Consider the following 23,373-nt stretch of genomic DNA (forward strand, 5'->3'; position numbering starts at 1 on the left):
GGAAAGAGGTTAAAAAATGGTCAATGCTTAGTGTAGAGTGCAGTCAGCAGCCAAGTCTTGCAATGGAAGTGTGCTGGCACTGTTATCTTTAGTGCTGGCTTTGTTATCTTCAGGGCTTACTCCCTTTGTTCCATCTCTTGTTCAAGTGAAGCCAGCTGACTGTTGGCCTTTGCTTGTGACTTTTTTGTAGGAACGAGTAGAAGGAGCTTTGTGACTGGACAATATAACAAAGCAGATAAATCAGTGTGGATAAATGTGGAGTGGTGTATGGGAGAGGCCAGGAGGGAACCCTAAGTCTGCTTGTACAGTGAGGATCTCCTTGTCCCTTCCTACTACTAAATGGAATCTGGGGTAGTGATAGACCCAAGCCATTGTCTCTCTACAAAGTAACATGTTCCTATCAGTAGAAAAGAACTGTATGAATATCACTGTGCTACTGCATCCATCTGTAAAGTGTGTTTGACCTGGATACTATCCCATTCCACTCATCTCAGAGTGTGAACAGCAGAACAGGAGATGGTGCTAAGGCAGACACATTTAGAGGCTTGGTATGATGACTTCTATACGGAAAATTACAGAAAAAAAAACTATAGAAAAAGGCTGGGATTCCTCACCTGGCAGAGGAGGGTGGTATCCGCAGCTCACATTGGAAAAGTCAGTGTGGATGGACAGGCCACAGGCCTGTCTTCAGTCTGACTTTGAGGACAGATGCGAACAGGAGGCAGAGGGGGGTGGGAAAGGGAAGACCCACTGAGGATCATTAAAGGCAAAGACACCTCTGTTCCTGGGGTAAGGGCTTCAGGATGCTGGAGTGTTTCTGTCAGTTGCTGTCACTGGAAGGGCACCCAATGCAACTGTTAGCAGACTGTTTCCACATTGTCTGTGATATTGGATCCCCATTCACTGCTGGATATTTGAACTCACCTCTGTTTGCTTCTAAAGCCTTCGGTTTGAGCATGAGCTGGTAAGAGCAGAGGTAGTGACTGAATCTCTTCTCCATGTTCCCTTTCCTGTCAGCCTCAAATGACGTCCATTATCTATGTTCTTATTCCTGTGGTAACTCTGCAGACTGATGCTCTGTGCTCTCCTCCACCTAAGCAATGACAAGTGCTGGAGAGGCTTTCTTTGATGAGTGATGTTCACCCAGCACTATCCTCTTGCACTCTGTGGTAACAAATACTTACAGAACACAGTAATCCAGGTGCTTTCCTAGTGCAGGGGCTGAGGGTGTCCAACCTGTACATTCTTGGTCTATCTTCAGTCCTAGAGTTGTTGTGATAAAGCAGAGATTTGTGGTGTCTCTGCATCCTTTTATTCCATCCCTTTGAAGTGATTCTGGTTGCAGCTCACTGCCCAGGGAGGTGTTTTATTACTTGATCACTTCTTCTGAGAACATTTTTGCTGAATGATACTTTAAGCCATCCGCAGCCTTCTTAGGCTTCCCCTGGGAGACACTGTCATCTTCCAGATGGATTACGGAACATCTCCACAAAGGATTATGTTTCCTGGAGGCAGCGTAGCTCTGCCTGGCCATATGTTTTCTGCAGTGCTCCAGTTGGGATAGAGACCAAGTGGCCGCAGTGTGAAAAGAGAATTAGAGAGAATGGCTGGTTTCTTTCACAGATGTCCTGTCTCATCTCTAGACTCTGCTTACGCAGCGCTACTTTCTGAGTGTAGGCCTTGCAGCTATGGTTGTGTGGCTTGGCATGTTTGTGGAGGCCAGAACAGGGTCAGGAAACCACGTGAGACTTCAGTAAATGAGTTAGGCGACTCAGAGGAGAAAAATAGGCTTTAACCTTACTGCCTGGGGATCTTGCCCACAGTAAGCTCATGCAGTCACTTGAACAAACCCAACCACAACCCTTCATGTCTCTAGCTTCTGGGGAAAGCACTGTCCTTGTGTGGGCAAGTTCACATGGGGCCAGAGTGCCTGTGCTGGGTTGTGTCTGGGAGCCTCCCTGCTTGCTGTCTGTCCTCTGCTGAAGGGCCCTGTGGGAAGTAGATGAAGCTGTGTAGAAGAATGCTCATCTGCCCTCTCTCTCCCAGGCTTACCTGGAATCCTTCTACAAGTTCTGCAAGACGCTGGGAGGTACCACAGCAGATGCCATGTGCCCAATCCTGGAGGTAGGTTTGGAAACTCCATAGCTAGATGGTATTACAGTGACAGTCATCACTCCCTGCTCAGGCCCAGCTTGTCTGCCAGTTAGGCATTCGCCAGTTAGTGTTGAGCATCCCTATGCCCACTTGACCTGCTCTGCTCACTGGGAGACCTGGGGAAGGCTACCTGCCTAGGACTTTAGGGCTTTGGTTCCCCAGGAACTGATACATTTGTTGCCTCTGTGCCAATATATTTATCCTCTCCCTTGGATAACAAGTAGGAGAGCTACCAGAACTGTTAGGGTCATAGCCTGTCTCCATGCCAAGGCTTGCTGTGAGACGGGCAGGACTCAGGAGCAGTAGGTGAGAGACACTCCTTGACTTGGGCAGGATTTGGCTTGTGCCCGGGATGGGGATTTCCTCACCTAAGTGCTCCCCAGGTACTGGGCATACTGGGAGCCTGCACTTGTAGCCTTCCCTGGCTGATCCCTGGAGACCTGTACACATCCCAGCAGCCTCCTCATGCTGCCCTCTGATGTGGCTGTGTGCAGAGCAGCACTGATATCTGCCAGCCTCTGGTAAAGATACTGCGTCATGAGCCACTCTTTTCCCGCAGTTTGAAGCTGACCGGAGAGCCTTCATTATCACCATCAACTCATTTGGTACTGAGTTGTCCAAGGAGGACCGAGCCAAGCTGTTCCCACACTGTGGCAAACTCTACCCTGAGGGCCTGGCTCAGCTTGCCAGGGCAGATGATTACGAGCAAGTCAAAAACGTTGCTGACTACTACCCTGTGAGTGCTCTGGGATGAGGGTCATGGGGATTGGTACAAAAACCTGCTCTGCATCAGAGCTTCTTGGAGATCTGGAGGAACTCGTGGCTTGACAGGCTGGGGAGGGAGGTGCCAGTCTTCTCTGATGCTGTTAGACCTGTGCTCTGCTTGGCCAGGACTTGGCTTGCCTGAGATGTCGTTGGATTGTTAGTCATGGCTGTCATTTCAGTGGTGATTGGGAGACAATGTTCCCTGTCCAAGGGTGTGGGATCTGCCCTTAGCACCAAACCCTTGAAGTGCTGATGTGGCAGCAATGACGGGCTGTCCTTGCCTGATTTGGGAATGGAAATGTGTCTTCAGTGAGGAGTGGTGTTGCCCCACTCCCTGAGCTCTGGTTCAGTTGAATGTGAGGTGCTGACCTGGTGTTTGAATTTGTGTGTGTTCAGGCCACTTTGTGCATGGCTGGGGACCTGTTTGTAGTCAGAGAGCTCAGTGTCCCCTTAGTGAGAAGCCCATGTTTGTGGCCCAAACACTCCAGTCTGAGCATGGAGGGGTCGGTACCTGATGCCTCTTTTCCTGTGGCTCAAAGCAACTATACACCTTTGAGAATTGCACGTTTCAGAGAAGGGGCAGGACTCTTGTTTTCTCTGTCCTCTGACTTGACAGAGTGGCTGGAGTATCTGTGACACAGGAGGACCTCAAGTGCTGCTGAGCTTGGGTACAGGGTATATCCTCATGTAATACCTTCCTGCAGGAGTACAAGCTGCTGTTTGAAGGGGCTGGCAGCAACCCTGGAGACAAAACCCTTGAAGACCGGTTCTTTGAGCACGAGGTGAGTGAGCCCCGAGATGCTTCTTGATATGTGTCATTTACAAAGCTCCAGGTGTCAGGAAGCTGGTCTGCTGCCCTGTCAGCAGTGCTGTGGATGAACAGGGTTTGGGGGAAGGAGAAGCATGCTTTCCCTCTGCTCCTGCATGAGAACGGGGGCCTGGCATAGTGTTTGGCATGTTGTCTCACCCAAACAGTTTAGAGCAGTGTAGGGAGGCGTGTTTGGGGCTGCTAATGGATGTTTGGTCCATCACTAGAAAACCAGAGTGTAATTACATGGAAAATAAGGACATTCATGGTACCTGAGTTTTATTTCCCCCTTCAAATGCCAGAGCCTGTCCTGAGCCATGTGCTGTAGGTTAGAGCTGTCCTGAACACCTCGAGAGATGCAGAACAGGATAACTTGTGCTGAGCCTTCCAGCCTGCTGGGAAGTCATGAGCCCTTCCAAGCAGCTCCACACTTGCCTTGACCAACTCCTCCTACTTGAGGTGAACAAATGACATGTCCTCCTCTGGGCTTTCCCCAGGTAAAGCTGAACAAGCTGGCCTTCCTGAACCAATTCCACTTTGGAGTCTTCTACGCCTTCGTGAAGCTGAAGGAGCAGGAGTGCCGCAACATTGTGTGGATCGCAGAGTGCATCGCCCAGCGGCACAGGACCAAGATCGACAACTACATTCCCATCTTCTAACTGCTCTGCTCCTGTCCAACCCGCCCACCCCTGGAGCCCAGAGGGACCCTTAACTCCCTGAGCTGTCCCTTGCCCAGACTCCAGGGATGTACCATCTGTGGAACTGGATCAAATGAGCAAACTGTACAGTTGCTAGTTAAATTATTCACAAGCTGAAGTTTGAGTTGTGTGTACTGTGAGACAGCCTGAGGGACCAGTGGTCCAGGCTTAGTCCTGTGCAGCAGGAGGGCCTCCTGTTGTGTATGCAGTAGTCCCAGTGTTCCTGTACTAATCGCTGTGTGTGCTTACACTCATAGAGCAAACTTGAGCTGTGGGGGGCTGCCTCTGAGGGGGTCCCACTGCTGCAGAGGAACAGGTCGGGTCTGCTATGGCTGGGGGGCCCTCTGTCAGTGCTTTGCACGTCTCCTACTCAGTGTTGTTCCTGTGAGATGTAGTTAGAATGTGGTTTGTAGCGTAGCCCATGCTGCTGTGCAATCCCTGCATCCCCTTGTAGTGAACCCTGACCTGGGAGAGACCAAGCAACCCTGGCCAGGACTGGAATGGAGCCTGTGGGAATGTGAGGGCAGAGCCAGAGTGCTTGTGGAGCACATTCCTCCCACTCTGGCAGTGTTTGCACTTGTGCAGCCTCTCTGTGTCTGCAGAAGCAGCTCTCATCAGTCTCCCTGCTGCCCTGGACTGGGCTCCATAAGCTGGCTGAGCTCCTTCCTCAGAGCTGTGGCGACCCACAGCTTGCAGTTTACTGTCACAACCATGCAAGAGCTGGAGCTTCTCTGGGCTCTGTGGATGGTGGTGGACCCCTGCACCCCTCCAGGGTAGACATCCAGGTTTCTCCCCTGCCGAGGGTGAGTTGGCACTGCCATGGAGCTGTATGGCACAGCTGGCCAGGGGACAGAGCAGCCTTAGTCACCCTGGTGGGGCAGGGATGTCCCAGGCCTTGCCCATCTGGGGTGGGAGCCAAACCCTGGGCATGGTGTGGCAGGCCTGCTGCTCTGTCCTGGCTAGCTCCTACTTGCACTTGAGTTCTGGGAGATGTCCAATGGCAGCAGACAAGCCTTGCTGGAGGGAAACACGCTGGATGCTGCTGGGACAAAGTTTCAAGGGAGAGTGGCTCTGTCCCAGCTTGTGCTGTGGTCACCTCTGCAGTTTCTTTTCCTGTGATCCCCTCCTCTCTACACCAATAAATATCTGCCTACTGCACTGTGCTCTCTTGCCTACTTGAGCACCTGCTCCCACAGCCCCAGGTGGAGACTCCATCAGTCACAGGGCAGCTGGTAGTTGTGGTAGTGGAACCTGGTGTGGTTCCTGTGTGAGTTGAGACATTTGTTTCTACCACAGGCATGGTGGTGGTACCACCCCAAGAGACCCAGGGTACTCCATCCAGCCCTAGCCATGACAGTGCCTGATCTGTGGGTGCAGCTGGCTGCTGAGCTAGGGGGTGCCGGTGCGTGGGGCACTGTCACTGCTTCCATCCTTGCCCCAGCAGGGCTACAGAGTCAGAGCAAAGCAAAAGAAAACCTTTGGTATAGGGCTCGGGAGGAGCAGGGAGTGGGCACAAATCCTTCCTGGCAGGCTGACCCCTTTTCTGGGAGTACCTATGGCACCTTCTGCATGTGAGGCTCCTGCCACAGTGCTTGATGTGGTACCAGCCATGACCCAGCTCAGCTCTGACCACAGGCTGAACATCCCTGAGCAGCATTGCAGCACTGCACTGCGGAAGGAGACAGCCAGAACCTGCTGGAATGTCAAGAATGGATTTATTTAAAAAGTGACAATCACATAGGTCATCTCATGAAGAGTTCTGCAGCACTGGCAGCCTGGTCTCGGCCCCTGCACTCGTCGGGAGCATGTGGAGTGTGTACTGAGTGGCAGGGAGGCGGTGGCTGCAGGGTCCCAGCCCTGACCCAGCCAAGAGGGGATGGAGACAAACAGCTCTGCGAGCAGTAAGGAAGGTGGTGGGTGGTTGAGGAGGTACATCCCAGCCTGTGGTGCAGAGCTGCTGAGTCAGGCAGGGATGGGCCTCTTGGAGGGTGCATGGTTACAAAAAATACAAAACCAAGGTCTCTAGAAAATGTTGATTCTTGCACAATAGAAAATAGATCTACCTGATTTTGGAAAGAAATTTGGTTTTTAACGTCTAGCGCTGATTGTTCCCCCACAGTGCAGGAGGGCGGTGCCTTTGGCTTTGCACACGCTCGGGGCTGGTGTGCCTGGAGAGCCTGGGAGAGGGCCATGTGCAGGCCACGTGCAGGCCACGGTCAGGCCTTCTTCACATCGTTGTGGTGCTCTTGCCGCAGCGCTCGGGGCAGCTTGGGGTTGATGAAGAATCCTTTCAAGAACAAGTCTCGGACAAAATAGGGCAGGTAGCGGTGTATGAAATACATGATCCCAAGGCCCTGCCCTGGGTAGTAGCGCACGGCTGGGTTGGCAGCTAGAAGCCCGTCCGTGATGCTGTTCACCACCGCGCTGAGGTCCTCCACCGCCACCTTCATGAACTGGGTGAACTGCTGGTTGATCTCTTCCACATAGTCCTCACCATAGGCCTGCAGCAGCTCCTGGGGCAGACTGGCCAATAGTTTCTGCTTCTGCAGGTTCCAGAAGGCAGGGTCACACGTCGTCCCTGCAAGGAAACAGGCCCTGTGAGCTGTGTGGGCCCCCCACTCCAATCCCCCTGCCATGGGTACCAGCAGCCCCAGTCACCTTCCAGCCTCACAGGAAGGTCCAGCTGAGACCCTGGCAAAGATTGCCATGAGGGAAGCACAGTAGTAGCACCATAGTGGCTCTTGGTAGCCTGAGATTGGACCAGTGGTCTTAGACCCTGCCTGCAGTGGGGATGCTGCTACCATAAATGTGTCTGAGCTGTTTTGACCAGCACGAGTGGTATGGGATCTGCTGGCAGGACTTGATCCAGATGCTGTTTCCAATCCAGCAGAGCCCAACAGCCAGAGGATAGCCACTGCTCCCATATGGCTGGAGATGCTCAGAAGCTACATGCTTTCACCACCAGCTGCTCATCCCATTGCTTCATCTTCTGCCTCCCTGGGATATCTGTCCTTTGCCCACAGACACAGACAGGGAGCAGGCACTAACCCTCTTACCTGTTTTATAGTAACCGGGCAGGATGAGGCTGACTTTGATGCCCCAGGGCTGGAGCTCACTGCGGAAGGTGTCCATGAGCAGGCTGAGGGCTGCCTTCGAGGCCCCATAGGCTGCCAGGCAGGGGAAGGGCATGTCACCTGGCATGAGTGAAAGAATGAGTGAGCCAGTGCTCCAGCAGGGACAGAGGAGAGCAGGTGGGAAGAGCAGGGCTTGTGTAGGGCTGTGTTCCTGGCCCCTGCTCAAGGAAATGGCTTAGGGTTTGTTTTGCTGAGAAAACAACTGAAATTAGCTTCAAATTAATGTTTTAAGGGGGGGGGGGGGGAAGTGGTGAGAGAAGAGAAAATTGATTTTGTTTCCTGTCCAGCTAAAGCTTGGGATTGTCATCCGCAGTGGAGGATTAATGTGTTTTAATGGGCAAAATAAAGGGCAGGGGAGAGGAAACTGGTTTTCCCACCCTGGCCAGGGCTCTCATCCCCAATGGAGGCACATAGTGGCTGCACTGGGGTTGCCCATGCTGCCTGTGACCAGGCTGTCACCAGCCCCCATGTCTCCCCATGTCTTGGTGGCTGCTGTGGGGTTCAGCAATGCTGCCAGATCATCCTACAGCTCCTGGTGCCAGTTGGCTGAGGAAGTTGGAGTGCCTGGGGGATCGGAACTGCACCACACCATGGGGGTGCTCAAGGCATGCCTGGGCTGAGGGTGCCAGGGGTGCCACGCTGGAGAGAGACTGCTCACCTGCAGGGCTGCTCACGGTCACAATGCGGCCACTGGCAGAGCGGAGCAGGGGCAGCAGCCCCTTGGTGAGCTCCAGGGAGCCAAAGAAGTTCACCTCCATGCAGCTGCGGAACTTGCCCAGCGGCGAGAGCTCAGCGTCAGCGATGGTGTCATTGAACCCGGCGTTGTTCACTAGGCCCCAGAGTCCTGTGGGAATGGGGTGCCTGAAGAGGTGACCTGAATGGGGAAGCCCCACCCTGGGATTCCCAGCTGCTCCCCAGGCTGATGGGGGTCCTGCAAGGGAATTGTGGGGTGCCCCAGGACAAGAAGAGAGCTTGGCAAAGGCTGTTGGCACAAGTGGCTGCAGGGACGCAGCCCACTCTGGGGACACGTGAAGGTTTGGCACTGCCATGCTGGCTGCAGGCTGAGGTCCCAGGGAGTTCTGTGGGGTTGCCAAAGATTCCTCCTACCTGTGCTGTTGGTGTGGGCCTGGATGTGCTGCAGGACACGCTGGATGTCCTCCGTCTTGGTCAGGTCCATCTGCAGCAGTGTTAGCCTCGGCGAGCAGCTCTGGCGCAGCTCTTGGGCACCAGGACTCTGCAGGTCCAGCACGCTGGCAAACACCCGAAAGCCCATGATGTCCAAGTGCCGGGCTGTTGCCTGCCCAAAGCCCGAGTCACATCCTGAAAGAGAGCAAGAGCCTTGCAGTGGCCAGTGATAGCCACTGTCTGTCCCCAGCCCCCAAAGATCCCCTAGCTCTGCCTCTCCGTCACCAGGAACCAAACATCTACCCCCATCAGTTTCCCTTGCCGGAGGACCACCTCGACTCCCCACCCCGCTGTAGCTCCTGGCTCACCAGGATGTGACCTTGACCTGGGGCATTCGCAGGGCACGGAGCTGCTGTTTTCTCTCTCTTGCGGGAGGAAGAAAACACTCCCTTTATCTGCAACTCCCATCGCCCCGAGCACCTCCCTGGTTTAAGGTGCAGGTAAACCCGCAGGCACCAGCAACACACCGGAACAGCCCAGAGCCCTGCAGCGATACGGGGCCATCAACCCTCAAAATAGCCTCTAAAAGCTTCATCAAGCACCATTCAGAGCTGGCATAAGGCTCCGTGGGAGACTTTTGCCGAATGCTTTTTGCCTCCCCCGAAAGTGGTCAAGAGGCAGTGGTTGCCTGGCTGGGGCATGAAGAGATTAAAAAGGGTGAGGGAGAAAAAAAAGATTCTGGTCTGCTCCTGCTATCCTGCATCCTTCAAGGGATCATCCAAACAGGATGGACGACTCGGGAGAGTACTGGTGCTCCGTGCCCAGTCCCAGCCTCATCTCCATCTCAGCTCAAACAGGGGCACCACAGGTGACACTGTCACGCACAAAGCCACCATTGGGGTGCTGGGGGACAGCCCGGGCGGGAGCTGGCCGTTGCAGAGTGGTGACAAGGCCAGTGGCCATGGTGGAGCGGCCAGGATGCAAACAAACAGCGACAGCAAGGTACAGGCTGTTCCCGGGGCCGATGGCAGCACTGATAGCTCAGGGAGTCTGTGCCACAACCACTGCCCAGTCACATTAACCATTAACAGGGGAGCGCTGCAGGGGCAGCCCCATGGCCCTGCACCCTCCTGCCCAGCACCTTTGGGTACTCCTGAGGACATCCCTGAAAACAGACCCTGTATGGCACCTGGGAACAGGGGCCCTGGGGACTGTCATCCTGTGAGATTCAGCACCCCTCCACCAGCCTTTGCCGGGAGAGGGTGGGGCTGGGCACAGGGACTGGCTGCCTCAGTCTTCCATACCTCCAGGCTGGGATCGGGCATTTACAGTCTTGGAGTGTCAGCTAAGCGTCAGTTTAGTGTCTCTGTCCCAGGCCCGAGCTCAGTTTTACTCTACTGCTGCGTCAGCAGAGGCCAGAGTGATAACACGGCCTGGAGGTGCTGAACTGGCAGGAAGGGGCTGCAGGGACCTCCCTTTCCCCCACAACACCCATCATGGCTATGTGCCAAGTTGGCTCAGCATTGCCCCAGCATCACCCCCGGCACCCTGGTCCACACGGCATGCTGAAGGTGCTGCCGGCACAGCACATCCACCTCTCCCCTCCCCGGAATGGTACATGCTGCCAGCAGACAAACAGATAAGGTGCATTTCACCTTTCAGAGCAGTGTGGGAGAAAACTGCAATAAAGATAAGGTTTAAAAATAAAAGCGCTTGTGGCCACAGCTTCACTGTGACACAGCTGACAGGAGGGTTACCTGCGCTGCTCCCATGCAGCTAGCAAGAAAATCTTCCAGTCCAAACATGAAGCTTCCTATCACCAGCTCTCAAAACCCTGGGAAACATCCCAAAAAACTGAGCGCCAGGTTTGCCAGCCTCTTACAAGCAAATCTGGCAAGAAGGGAGCAAACACGGCCACATGCTGTCCAAGTCAGGCAGAGTTTGTTTTGCCTTAGAGGAGCAGGGCAGTCAGAGGGTTTGTTTCGGAAGTTCTAATTTATTCACACACATACCAAAAAAAAACTCCTGGGAGGCTGGCGGGAGGCCCAGGGCCAGGAGGTTGAGGATGCGCTGGTGTTATTTAAGGTCTCCGCCGCTGCTCAGCTTCCCATCCGCTGTGCTCAGGCATGGCCAAGAGTGCAGGGAGGGACAATGAACCCCCTGGGCCCATAACACGTGGCCCCAAAGCATGGCAGCTTGCCCAGGGCTATGTTCACTCCCCATGGCCACCAGCACATGAGCTGCTGGCCACGCTGGAGCTGGCGCAGGAGCCATTGCCGCTGGCCCGACCCCGCCGGGAGCGCTGGAGCCGTCCAGTCTGTGCAGCCCCAGCAAGGCTGGCGCTGGGCTTGCTGCCCTCCCAGGATGCTGCATCACGAGGAGATGCCGGCGCCAGTTCCCCCCGCCCCAGCTCCCAGCTTGCCAACTGGTTTCACAGTCGTGCTGGAGGGAGGGACGTGGTCAGATCAAGCACAGGAGCCCAGGACTGGGAGCGCAGCAGAGGAGAGCAGGTACTTTGAAGCCCCTCCATCACATCCTCACGGACCCTGGGCCAGCAGACAGAGGCTTTTGCTGCAGCAGGAGCAGAGCAAAGCCTGACTGCAGGTTGCAAAATCCAGCAGCCCTTCACAGGCTCAGCAAGCCGGGACAAACTCCTGAACCAGGGGCCGGACAGCCATTTTCCAGAGCAGCGGGTCAGCAACAATTCCTGAGGACTTTGCAGAAGCTCCAGACATTTCAGCGGCTCCCCAAAGAGCGAGACGCAAGCTTCCGCTAGAATTTTGGCATGACAAGCCCCAAATTTACTTATCTTGAGCAAGCAAAAACGTTTGGCCTCCAGCATCATCATAAGGGGTGCCCTCCTGCTCACTTGGGGAGGGCAAAGAGGACTGACCCCACAGCATCTTGCATCCATTGTCCAGAGTTGCTCCTCACCAGTGACAGCAGAGCCACCACCGGGGCTGAGGTGTGCCAGCTGGGCAGCTCCCAGCCAGCCTGCACCGCTCGTGCTTCCTCACTGCCTGGAGCCAGCTGAAGCTGCAGTCCCGGTTTGATGTGGACGCATTTTTTCAGGTGAGTCAGGCATGGCACGCTCTGACATTTTACTGTCTCAGGTATTCACCCTGCTTTCCTGCACCAGCACCAAGGCCACCATCCACAGACATGCTCAAAATTAGTGCTACAGGTTTCTAATTGGAGCAGAGAGGGTCAATTAAACGGCTGCGACCCGGGAGCTGCTGAACCACGACCCTGCCCCCACTGCTGGCACGGTACATGATGGAGGGCTGGTGGCACAGGTCTGCGGTGCTCACCACAACACAACCTAGGACTGACCTCCCTTCCCAAGCTACGGGCTGAGAGCCTTCATCCATGAGCTGTGCAGCCTTATTCTGGAGCTGTGAAACTGCAAGCTGGGCATCTTAAGCTCTGAGCTACAAGCCAAGCATCTTCATCCTCAAGCCATGAGCTATGTACATCCTCATCCTCAGGCCATGAGCTGTGAATCCTCATCCCTGAGTCATAAACTGAACATCCTCATCCCACAGCTACAAGTTGTGCATCCTCATCCCTGAACCATGCACAACAGGTGAGGACCAACAAAAACTTAAGCAGTGAGAAGCACAGCTTGGCTGAAGAATTCCCATGTGGCTGCAAAACTGCCCAGGGCCTGGTAGGTACAGCAGCAGACCCTGGTGTGGAAGCTGAAGAGGGGTTACCCCAGGGCTGAGCACCCCTGTGATGCACCAGCTCGGCCACAGTCACCCTAGCAGTGTGGTCAGTCAGCAGCCCTAGGGGCTGTGCTCCAGGCACTTGGCAGCAAGGGAACTGGAGGCACCCCTTGAGGGTGCTTCATCTTTACCAACTGGGAGCTTGCCAGCTGCGTTGGGCACTCAGAAGGGCATCACCCTGTCCACCCCCATTAGCTCTGCAGGCCCTTGCCTGGGTGCCCCCTGCTGCTCTCCAAATCCCAGGACATCAATCCCACCTCCCCAAAGAGCTTTAGGGCTTTGTGTCCCACCACCCTGTCTGAGAGGCCTTGCCAAGGTGAAGCTGTCACTAGGCTCAAGGACACCATAAACAGGGGGAGCTGGGGCACCAAGGCCGAATGGATTAACATGTTGAGTGAGCCACTCTTTCCATTGGCTCAACCTCAAACCCTGCCTGGGATGCCAAGCTAAACGTGGCCTTCTGGCTCTGGCAGGATTCACTGCCACCATGGATCCAGCTTCTCTGGGCATGGTATGGGATTTAGCCAGGCAGCACTGAGGGAGGCTCAGCTGGGTGCCTGAGCAGGCACTGATCCCAACTCAGCTGTTCATCTCAGCTCCATCCTGGGAGTGTGGGCACCTCATGGATGCAGAAGCCCAGGACGAAGTGGCTCCAACTGGGGATGGTGCCATCAGAGGGGATGGCAGTCCCCCAAAGGAACTCAAGGAGGAGGTCCTTGCACAGTGCAGGTCCAGGTGGGATAAAATGCCCAGCAAAATCCTGTGTGGGCAGGCGAAGGCTCTGTGGCCAACACCTTCCGGATGCTGCACACTTTGGAGCAAGGAGTGATAAAGGGTGATGTCAGCCCTCGGCAAGAGGGAACAAATTCTTGGCAGGGCACAGGAGAGGGAGGGGAAGGCAGGAGCACCTGTCCCCACAGCAGCTGGGCCTCCACAACCACATGCCAGTCCTGGCCTCCCCAGCCAGGCATCAGCCACCATCTGCCCACACCCAAGGTACTGCTGGGGGAGTGGGGCTGGGAAGGGCCCACAGCCACCAACCTATCCAGTGTCATCACTGTCCACAGGAAATGCCACCCTACCCAGTGGCTTGCATGGCATGCCACATCCCCACTCCCCATGGGAGCAGCCCTCATGCCCAGGCACAGGCAGACAGGGCTGGGGTGGCAGCAACCCTGGTGATGCTGCTGCTGGTCCTCAGCACTGCAGTTCAGGAAGCCACAAGCCTAATTAAATTAAATTAAAGCCAGAAGATACCTTTAGGGATGACCCAAATCCCATCCCTAAATCCCTATGAGTGGATAATACAGACGCCCCCCGCCCAAGCAGTCTGGGTGGGCATCCCTGCAAAGCCTCAGCCTCCTGAGGACCTGAGCCAAGGGGGGCGCACACTGCCCCTGCTCCCCTAGGACCACCCCTCTGCATGACACAGTCAGCACAGGCAGCTGGAGGGAGATTGCTGATGGCTCCCACAGCCCAGGATAGACACATCCCTCCAACAGGTCCTGTGGGTCAGAGCAGGGTCAGACAAACCCTCAGCTCCAAAAGGAGACCCATGACAGAAGGCAAAGCTCGGAATGCCCGCGGCAGGGAGAACATGGGTGACCTACCCCTCCCTGTGCTGAGGACAACAGCCAGATGGTATGAATTACAATGGATTAGTCAAGTGTTCCTGGGGCCTCTCAGTCATCACCTCCACCCGGGAAGTTATCTCTTCCTTTACAAAGAGAAGGGGGGAAATCTGATTTTCTGCCCAGACAACCAACGCAACCAGGCAGAGATGACAAGGAGCCCCCGGGCCAGTGCGAATGCACCCACAGCTTCTGGATTAAAGGCCATTTCTCAGGAGTTTTACTGGTGCATCCGTATTGGGGACTCGATGTCACTAAAGCAGCTGGGCAATAAAAAAAGTGTCAGACACCACAGCCCTCCCCATCACGGTCACTAAAAGCCATCCAGACGCCTTATCCCCCACCAAAGCTGCGAGCAGCATCTGCTGTTCGCCACCGGTGGGGAACATAAACGCAGATCCTCATAAACGCAGGATCTTGTTAGTGCCTGGGACAGCAGGACAGGAATGAGCCCAGCCACCCCCCCGCAATGCACAGCCAGTGCCTGGTGGGATGCTCAAAGAGGTTACAACCTGGGAATTAACCCTGCCCTGGCACGGCAGTGATGCTGCTGCCGGTGAGCACTGACCCTGGGCTCACAAGCTGAAGGGCGGGGGGAGGAAGTGCCACCTCCAGCATTGCTGTAGCACTTCGCAGAAAGAGAGCACAGGAATTTCCTAGAAGCAGCCGCTCACCACAGCCCGGGGCTGGATGGCATCTTCCGGCAGCTGCTGTCTCCACCGAGGGGAGATCCTCTCCCCAAAAGGAGCGGTGAGGCTCTCACAGTCAAGAATTTGATCTTCCAGCAGGCAGGGATAAGCAAGAGAAGATAGCAGTACAGACATCACCTGGCACAGGCTGTATATCAGAGCTAACCTGGGATGGACGGATGTCCTTCTGAGAAGAGGAAGTTCTGAAGAGCTGTGGCAATATCTGGGTTAATAATAATAATAATCTTCAAAGGGGACACAGTGAACTGGGAACATGGAGCCAACAAGCCTCAAAAGCCATCCATCAGGAAGAGCTGTCACTGGGAAGGACACCCATGGCCCAGAGACAACTCAACTAGATCACTCAAGATCAGTGCCAATGGCAAGCTGGCACTGGTAACACGTCCACCTGGGCTCTCGGAGAGGGAGGGGCTGGGTAGGAACCAGGGTGAGAAGCCAGAAAGCTCCACCATCTCTGTCTGGAATGTGACAGTGAAGATGCTCCTAGGGAATAAGGTGGTGGCAATAAAGCCATGGCTGGGGCACCTGCTAGTGGGCACCTCTAGTCTGCAAAAGGACTCTCCAGAGACTCCCAGCAGGCTGGAGAACTACCCCATATCCATCTCTCCTGTGTGCTAACAGGCAAGGAGAGACATCAGGTCATGCCTAAGGTCTGCTACAGGCAGGGCTAAGGGAAGAGCAGCTCTTCTACATGGACCACCATGAGCCATCAGCACCCAGGGAGATCTCAGGGAAGGTGTTTCTAGCCAGGACAGCAAAGCACCATGGCCAAGGCATGATCAGGAGAACCTCTAATCATGTGGTGGGACAGGTCAGCCATGGGAGAGCTTTGAAGTGCCACCCAGACAGCACTGTGGACAAGTCACAAGTGATGCCAGCGGGGATAAAGCCATGCTGGGACAGTTCTGACCAAGGCAGAGGGTCAGAGCAAGCCCACCACGTTAAGCATCTCAGAATTTGCAGCACCCCAATAAGGCTATGGCAGTTTCAATGGAGCGCTGCCAGTTCAGGGGTATTTTGCTGATGAGATATTTCTTTGCTTGTAAGATGCCATCTCATCACTCTCCTGTCACAAGAGTAAACTCCCACCACATGCCACAAACCCAAGCAAGCAGAAGTGCAAGCCCTGCCCATTCCCACATCATGATGGTCTCTACAGCTGCACCAACTATTTTCTTTTGCAGCTTCCAAATCCATGTGAAGCGGGGGACTTTTTTTTTTTTTTTTTAGAAACAGAGCAAAACACTTGAGCAAACACCAACTGAGCTTCTGCCAAGACAGCTTTTGAAATACACTGAGCTGTTTAAGCCCCTGTGCTCAGAGTTGTGCCTCATGACGACCTCAAGCCACCTGCCCTTTCCACACACAGCTCAAGTTGTCCCCTCCTTACTCTTCACCTGCAGCTCTCACCAGCTCTTCAGAGTTAGAGTTTGAGTATCATAAGACTACTTTGGTGCATTTTCCCCAAAATACATAAAGGTGGCCTTCCAGTCTGATGTGCCTGGACATAGTTGTGCTGACCCAGGCAATGCCAGGGCAACGCCCACACATGCCCTTCAGCTTAGGCATAACAGCTGAAAGAGGGGGACAGAATTCATCCTGGGATGGCTGCACACCCCATGTTGCGGCTTATTCCCACCTGGTAACCAGGACCCTAGAGAGGAACAAACATTGGTCACAGTGGGTTACTCATGGCAGAATGAGGCCCTGGTAACCCAGAGAAGCTGCAGCTGCCCCATCCCTGGAAGTGTTCAGGGCCAGGTGGGATGTGGCTTGGAGCAACCTGGTCTAGTAGAAGGTGTCCCTGCCCATGGCAGGGGAACAAGATGGTCTTTAAAGTCTTTTCCAACCCAAACCATTCAGAGCTTCTATGATTCTGAGAGGCCAGACTTTTGAAGCTGCCACAGAAGACATCAGGGCAGGTACCTGAGCTTTCCAGTCCATCCCTTCTCTCTTTTCCCAGCCTGCCTGGGAGTCACTCGCCATCTGGCTCCATGGGGTCAACCACCCAGCATGAGGAAGTGCTGCCGAAAAGCTTGTAAAGCCAAAAACTGCTTTTCAAGATTACAGCCTTAGAGCCAGCAAATCCCAGGACAGCGCTATGTGTGACAGGGAAGCCAGCTCCCGAGGGGGAAGCTGATAAAGCTCAGGGGCTGGCAGCTCTCCAGGGGAGAAGGAAGCAGAAGTGATACATTGCACATGCAAGCACACACAAGCTGAGACAGAAGAATGGGAGATGGTGGATATGTCACCGGCACTGAGGGGTGCAGGGAAGGAGGTAACAGACACATGCTGGGGAGGTTAAAAATAAAAGGTCCTAAACTATACCTGTAGCAATGCACTGATAGCATGAGGGCAATTTTTCTACCTTATCATAGGAAACTTGAGCATTTTCCACTTTATTATAGAACAGTTAGGTTGGAAGGGACCTTATAGGGTCATCCAGTTCCAACACCCCTGCCGTGGGCAGGTTCACCTTCCACTGGCCCAGATTGCACCAAGACCCATCCAACTTGGCCTTGGAGGGTCCACAGCAGTACCTCAGATCTGAGATGACAGGAGGGACAGCAGGAGGTGAAGAGGTACAAAAGCCCTGCAGCTTTTCCTCCTGGGAAAAAATACCCCAAAAACCTCCAGCTGGAGTTTTAGACCAGCACTGAAAGAAGACTGTGGGGAAAAGGCAGAGATTTGGTGGAAACACCTTGAAGAGCCCCGCTCAAACAAAACCCTGGCTGGGCAAGTCCACCAACCCTGTGCTGTGCTCCCAGTAGTAAAAGCAGCAATTGGCTCTTCTGTAACCAGATCCTGGCTTGAGGGGAGCTAGACTCAACAGTGGGTAACCCAATCCCAGACCTCATTAAAAATGTGCTGCTCATTGGACTAGAGGGCAGCAACTGCCTACACTTCTCTCCTTCCGAAAGCATCCGTTCCCATCTGACAATCTCATTTCAGCAGGGAAGTCTTTGCTTTGTTGCTCTCATGTCCCCGCATAACCCTGAGGCTAATCAAGCCAGCTTGGGTTTCTCTACCAGCTCCAGTCTCCCACAGTATGAAACCTCAATGCATTTTCTCCTGATTAGCTGTGCTCATCATTTTTGGTGAACGGTGCTAAAAACTCCCACCTTAGCAGGTCTGTGTCATTAGTAGGCTTCAAAAGTGCTTATTTTATAGATAAGTGAGAAAAAACCGAGCGTATCTATCCACATGCCTGCGGTGAGCAGGGGTAGGTATCTATTTCTGAAAAAAACTCACGTGGGAAAGAAGAATCCTAAATCCATGGAGGGCTGCTGACAAAGCTGGGGGAGAGCTTCAGCCCTGCAGATGGAGGCAGAAAAAGCAGCTTTTCTGCTCTGTTCCCAAAAGCCAGCAGCAAACCCTATTACTAGAGTTAAATGTTGCAATTTTTTTTACTTCAAGTATACCAGGAATTGCTTGTACACCAGGGCTGGAGTTTAGGTGTTTGATTTTGGTCCTGTCCCACCCCTCAGCCTGGAGGCAGCAGCTGCCTCTGCTGTTAATTTTTAATAGATTCTGGAAAAATCAGAGCAATTTCAGGGAATAAGCTGATTTCCAGCCTTCACTTATAGAATCACAAAATGGTTTGGTTTGGCAGGGACCTGAAAGATCACCTAGTTCCAAGCCCTGCACTTAGGCTGGGGAAAGATCCCAGGTACCTCTGAGCTGGATCACTGGCTCCAGAAGCAGAGTAGAAGTCACCTAAAGAGAGCTGCAGCACTTTTGCACAGAGAATTTCTCACGGCAAAGCTGCTGGCAGGCTCAGCACCAAACACGGGCTGTGAGCGTGCTGTGCAGGTGCTCCAGCCATGCCGTGGTGCTGAGGTGCCCATCCCAGAGCCAGCCCTGAATCCTTGACCCCGACATTTCCCAGTCACCTTGTTTAGCTGGGAAATAGATCTAAGAAAACATCAAAGTCCAGACGGGAGCAACGCTGCTTTTTTACCACACAAAGTGATTTACCTTCGTGGCAGAAAGCAGGAGTCCCAACATCTGGATTGAATCACTCAGTCCTGCCACAGCCAGCAGATGCTTCAACATCTGTGGAGTCCATGGGAAACAATGAAGCACTGCAAGTTGCAAAGCCTGTTAACCTTGAACATGATCTGAAGCTCTGACCCATTTCAGATTGTTAATGGGGCATGCAGTTGTAACAAGAATGCTTCACCAGGAAAACCACACTTTGCCTGCAGCCAGGAAGGAGAAGGGAGGAGGACAGAGCAGGTTTGGGTCTGAGCAGCCTGACTTACCAACCAATTTTGCTCACAGAGATGATCTGTTCTAAGACAGACCAATCTGCAGGTGCTCCTAGCTTCCTTCATAGGCTGCACCAAGGAAGAGCAAGGATACAAGAGACCCAGACTGCTTCTCTCAGGCAGCCATCCTGATGTTTTGGGGTTATTGGAGAGCTACTTCAGGTACCACCATTATAGACAGAACAACAATTCACTATTTTCAACTTTGCATCCAAGCTGAAGTGTATAAACCAATACCTTGTAACAAAACTCCTGTCCTCCCTCTGCTCTGGCAAAGCCCTGCAGGCAGGCAGACTTTATGGGCTGGTTTGCATTTTGTGCTTTCCAAGGATCTGCAGTAAATCGGGCAATTGGCTACTGTCCAAAGAACCACCCCACACAGACACACATGGCAGAGCTACACAACAGCAAGAGGCTGCTCCACCTGCTCAGTGGAGCCCTGGGATACTCCTGACCATCCCTCCACCACTTCCAGGCACCCAGTTGTGTTGGATGGTTTGAATAGACTCACTGAATCCCACAGGCATCTGCTAAGACCACAGGAAACAAAGGATGGTCTAGGTTCATGTCTAAATGGACCCAGTCAAAGCCCGACCTTGCACAAAGCACTGCCAGCCAGAATCTGAAGAGGCCCAGAAATGGCAGCTCATCACCTTCCTCCAAGACTGCTCTCACAGACCATCACCCCTGCCCAGGCTCCAGAGGTTGGACTGCTTTTTGTATCAATTCCCAGTGGGAGGAAGTATGGGATACAACACCCCTCCTCTTTGCTCACACAGCTCCGAGGAGTCCAGTGTCCCTAAGAACACCCAGCAGTGCTGTTTCACATTTGGGAAGGGGGATGCACACACAAACCAGCTGTTTGATGTTCAGAGCAAGCAGCTCTCAGCCACTGGCACTACTGGCCCACAGGTACCAGCCAGCAGCACCAGCACCCTGGAGTGCCCTGTCACACACTGTGGTGAGGGATGCCAGTGTCGGCTGCCTTGCAGCTTCCCAGTGCTGAATCAGGCTCTGAAAAGGCAGCTGCCCATACCAACCCTGCCCACATTGCAGATATGTTGGGGTCCCTGTGGTTTTCCAAGTTTGGCCAAAGCCTGTGCCAGGTGTGGGCTCATCTTTAAGGCAAGAGCAGGCTCAGGACAGCAAACCAAGGGAGGCATAGAGATGGCTGCTCTCTCCCTCCCAGCTCAGGCCAAGCAGCTGATCTCCACTCCCCTCCTCATCCCCACCATCCTCCTGGGGCTGACCTCTCCCAGCCCCTGGCTGCACAGGAGGGCATTCTCCTCCTCCCTGAAAACAGCTGTTACATCCCCTAGGAAGACAGGATTAACAGTTTCCTCACCCTCTGCCCCCAGCCAGGCTGCATCCACTGGAGCAATACTCCTGGAGAAGCTGGGCAATTGGGATGCAGAACAAAAGCCCCAAGGTCACAGCCCCAGATAAACATAGGACTGCAGGGACTAGTGACCACTTATTTTGCTAGCCCAGGGGATGCAACATGGGAAAGCACAGCATCCCTCGCTCCCCTCTAGCAGCAGGCAGCTGCCTATCCCTGCTCCAGCCAAATCCCAGTCCCACGTGCAACAGTCAAAATGCAAACCTGCAACAGATGGGAAACGCCACAACTTCCCAGTCCCTGCTGCTACCACAGGGTCAGCAGCTTTGCTCTGCAGCAGCTCTGCTATTTTCCCACTGAGTTGTACAGTTAGTTTTCCTTCAATCCCTCCCATAACTAAGTTTTATTTAGCCAGCAATGTCTGGACCAGCACATGGGGCTGGGGCATCACATGCAGAGCTCAACTTAGGGTTGTTCCCAGGGAGAGTGGACAGCTGGAAGAGCTGAAACTCATCACCTGTGAGATAGAACAGCACTGCAGCCACCTTACCTTGCCCCAGACAAGCATCACCAAACCTGCTGCAGGATTAGGGCAGCGGCCAAGATGTGTATACGAGGAAATGATGCCCAAAGATTTTCAGGCTGAGACCTGCACTGCTCCATAGGGAGTGGACTTTGTGCCATTTCTCAGTTGATCTGCAAGGTCCAGCACAACACACAGCACAGCAGATGTTCTGTCCCTGACCTCACACACCTTCAATGAGGCCCAGCATTGCCAGTCCTCTATGCCCATGCTGCTTGCTCTGTCAGGCTTTGCTTCCCATTGGCAAGAGGAGGAAGGTCAGGCTGCCTTTCTCCCAGAGCTGATCCTTCCCGTCTGCTCCCGCAGGAGACATGAGGAGCTACTCAATACCTAGTTGCCTGGAATTAATCCGTAAAAGAATCAGGCTAATTACTATGCAAATACTCAAGTGAGGGATGCCATCCCCAGCAGAACAGCCCTCGCATCTGCCCCTTGGCAGGCACTTGCTGGAGCAGCAGTACGGAAACGCTGATCCCGCACTGCGGGCTGCACCTCGAACCTGTAAAACCACAAAGTATTTACAGCCAAGAGCAAACACATCAGAGCTGCAGAGGTGCCACCTCAACACACTGGGGCAAGAACACCTTGTTCCAGTCACTGACTCACTAATTATACAGGCAATGCCAGGGAGCCAGGGCTGCCAGAGCCGGTGTGCCACAGGGCACCTGTGAGCACATGGGTGTCAGACGTCCTCCCCAGGCAGCCCTACCCTGCTGCAGCTTTGACCTTCACTCAGTTGAATCATTCAGACATCCACCGCCTTGCTCCTCTGATCTTCCTCCTCTAGAGAGGATTCCCACTGGTGCCACAGGACCCTTCAAGCTGAAAGGGGGATCTGGGCCTTGCCTTAATCTTCCAGGAAACAAGCAAACTGCCTTCTCCAGCTTCAGCACCTCCAAGCCCAGCCCAGACATCCCCACCAGGATGCAGGCACCTGTCCTTGGGAGCACTGCCAAGGTCATGCCCACAAGTTTTCCCTCCTCCCTGCATCCACGCAGGGCCAGCAGCACCTTCCAGGCACACCTGGAGCAAAAACCACCCCAGTTCCAGCACTTCCTCCTCATCTCTCCACTGCCATTGCCTCACAGCAAAGCACTGCTGAGCCGAGCCTGGCTCTTATACTCCAGTTCCACTGCCAGGAGGAAGGAGTGAGAAACCATATATATACCAAGATATCCTGAAGAGCTTCAGCCTGCAAGCCAGAGCTGTGCAAAATTTGGGAGCATAGCACATTCTCTAAGGAACTCAGGACCACAGAGGAGCTCTGGACCAGGCAGCCCAAAGAGGAGGCAGGCAGCAGCTGGGCAGCATTTCCCGAGGATACCCACACAGTGGAGGACCTTGTCGCCAGCAGCTCCCTGGATGGAGCTCTGGATGAAGCAGTGATGCTCAGTGCTGGGTAGCCAGCTCTGTTGAAGCCTCTAGAGATACTGGGAGAACCTTTCCAAGAACAAGTACAACTCCAGAGGGGAGGAAGGGAAGGGGAGGAGAGGGAAGCCCTTGGGCCAGCTGACGGGGTCCCAAGCCAGCACTCCGGCTCTGTTCCATCTAATCTCGGGGCTTCCAGAGGAAGCGGCTCTCGGCATCGTGCTGCAACTAGTGGTCAACACTCGAGGGGCCGTTGCAACTCCCTGCTTCGCGGGGCAGATACAGCCTGGCCGGTTCTGCTTGGACGTGGAAGAGGCAGAAGGATGCGCTGGCAGCGCTGGTTGGTCCCCAGCGGGACCCCACTGACAGCAGCGTTCTGGTGCCTGCGGGACACCCCACTCCGCTCCCCGCCGAGCCCAGGCGGTGCCGTCGGGGCGTAGAGGCCGTGTCCCCGCACTCACCTGTGACAAGGACGGCTCTGCCCGCCACCGGCAGCAGCCCGCGGGGCGCCGCCCGCCACAGCAGCAGCCCGGCGGCGGCGGCGGCCAGGGCCAGCCCTAGGGGCAGCGGCAGCCAGGCGCGGCACAGGCTCTGCAGCGCGGCCAGCAGCGCCAGCGGCAGCACCAGCCCCCGGCCCAGCGGCGGCCCCAGCCCCCGGCCCGGCCCCGGCGCCCGCCGCGCCGCCCGCAGCGCCAGGCTGCCGGCCAGCGCCGCCCACAGCGCGCCGTGCGCCCAGCGCTCCAGCCCCGGCTCCATCCCGGTCCCGATCCCGGGCCCGGCACGGCCCCGCCGCTGCCGCTCGCCCGCCCCGCCGCGCCCGTTTATACCCGCCCGGCGGGGGAGCGGGGCGGGGCGGGACCGGCCGCCGCCAATGGGAGACGGGCGGGACGGGAGCGCCGGGCACCGGGAGCGCCGGGCACCGGGAGCGCCGGGCACCGGGAGCGGCGCTGACACCGGCAGCCGGGGAGGGGGGAAGGCGGAGCACCTTGGTACCCACAGCTCGGCACGGCTCGGCTCGGCGTGGCTTGGCGCGGAACTGCGCGGCAAGGCTCGGGACAT

At 54.9% G+C, this 23,373-nt stretch overlaps 2 protein-coding genes across 3 annotated transcripts in view; one reads left to right on the top strand and one right to left on the bottom strand.

Annotated features, from left to right (window-relative positions):
• Window positions 1-5,583, top strand: part of ATP6V0D1 (ATPase H+ transporting V0 subunit d1) — a 34,489-nt gene extending 28,906 nt beyond the window's left edge. For both annotated transcript variants that reach the window (XM_066194478.1, XM_066194479.1), the window contains exons 5-8: window positions 2,047-2,124; window positions 2,714-2,890; window positions 3,624-3,701; window positions 4,225-5,583. In XM_066194478.1, the coding sequence (XP_066050575.1) occupies window positions 2,047-2,124; window positions 2,714-2,890; window positions 3,624-3,701; window positions 4,225-4,386 (495 nt within the window). In that variant the 3' untranslated portion in view covers window positions 4,387-5,583. The remainder of the gene's footprint in view (window positions 1-2,046; window positions 2,125-2,713; window positions 2,891-3,623; window positions 3,702-4,224) is intronic.
• Window positions 5,584-6,121: 538 nt separating this feature from the next.
• Window positions 6,122-23,373, bottom strand: HSD11B2 (hydroxysteroid 11-beta dehydrogenase 2). Its single transcript, XM_066194477.1, has 5 exons — window positions 22,776-23,373; window positions 8,667-8,879; window positions 8,218-8,403; window positions 7,482-7,619; window positions 6,122-7,003 (listed from the first exon to the last, which is right to left on the bottom strand). The coding sequence occupies exons 1-5, from the start codon at window positions 23,371-23,373 to the stop codon at window positions 6,642-6,644; spliced, it is 1,497 nt and encodes a 498-aa protein (XP_066050574.1). The 3' UTR covers window positions 6,122-6,641.

This window comes from Chamaea fasciata, unplaced genomic scaffold (genome assembly GCF_029207755.1).
Source record: "Chamaea fasciata isolate MVZ Bird 193981 ecotype frontalis unplaced genomic scaffold, bChaFas1.0.hap1 SCAF_12, whole genome shotgun sequence".
NCBI lineage: Eukaryota > Metazoa > Chordata > Aves > Passeriformes > Sylviidae > Chamaea > Chamaea fasciata.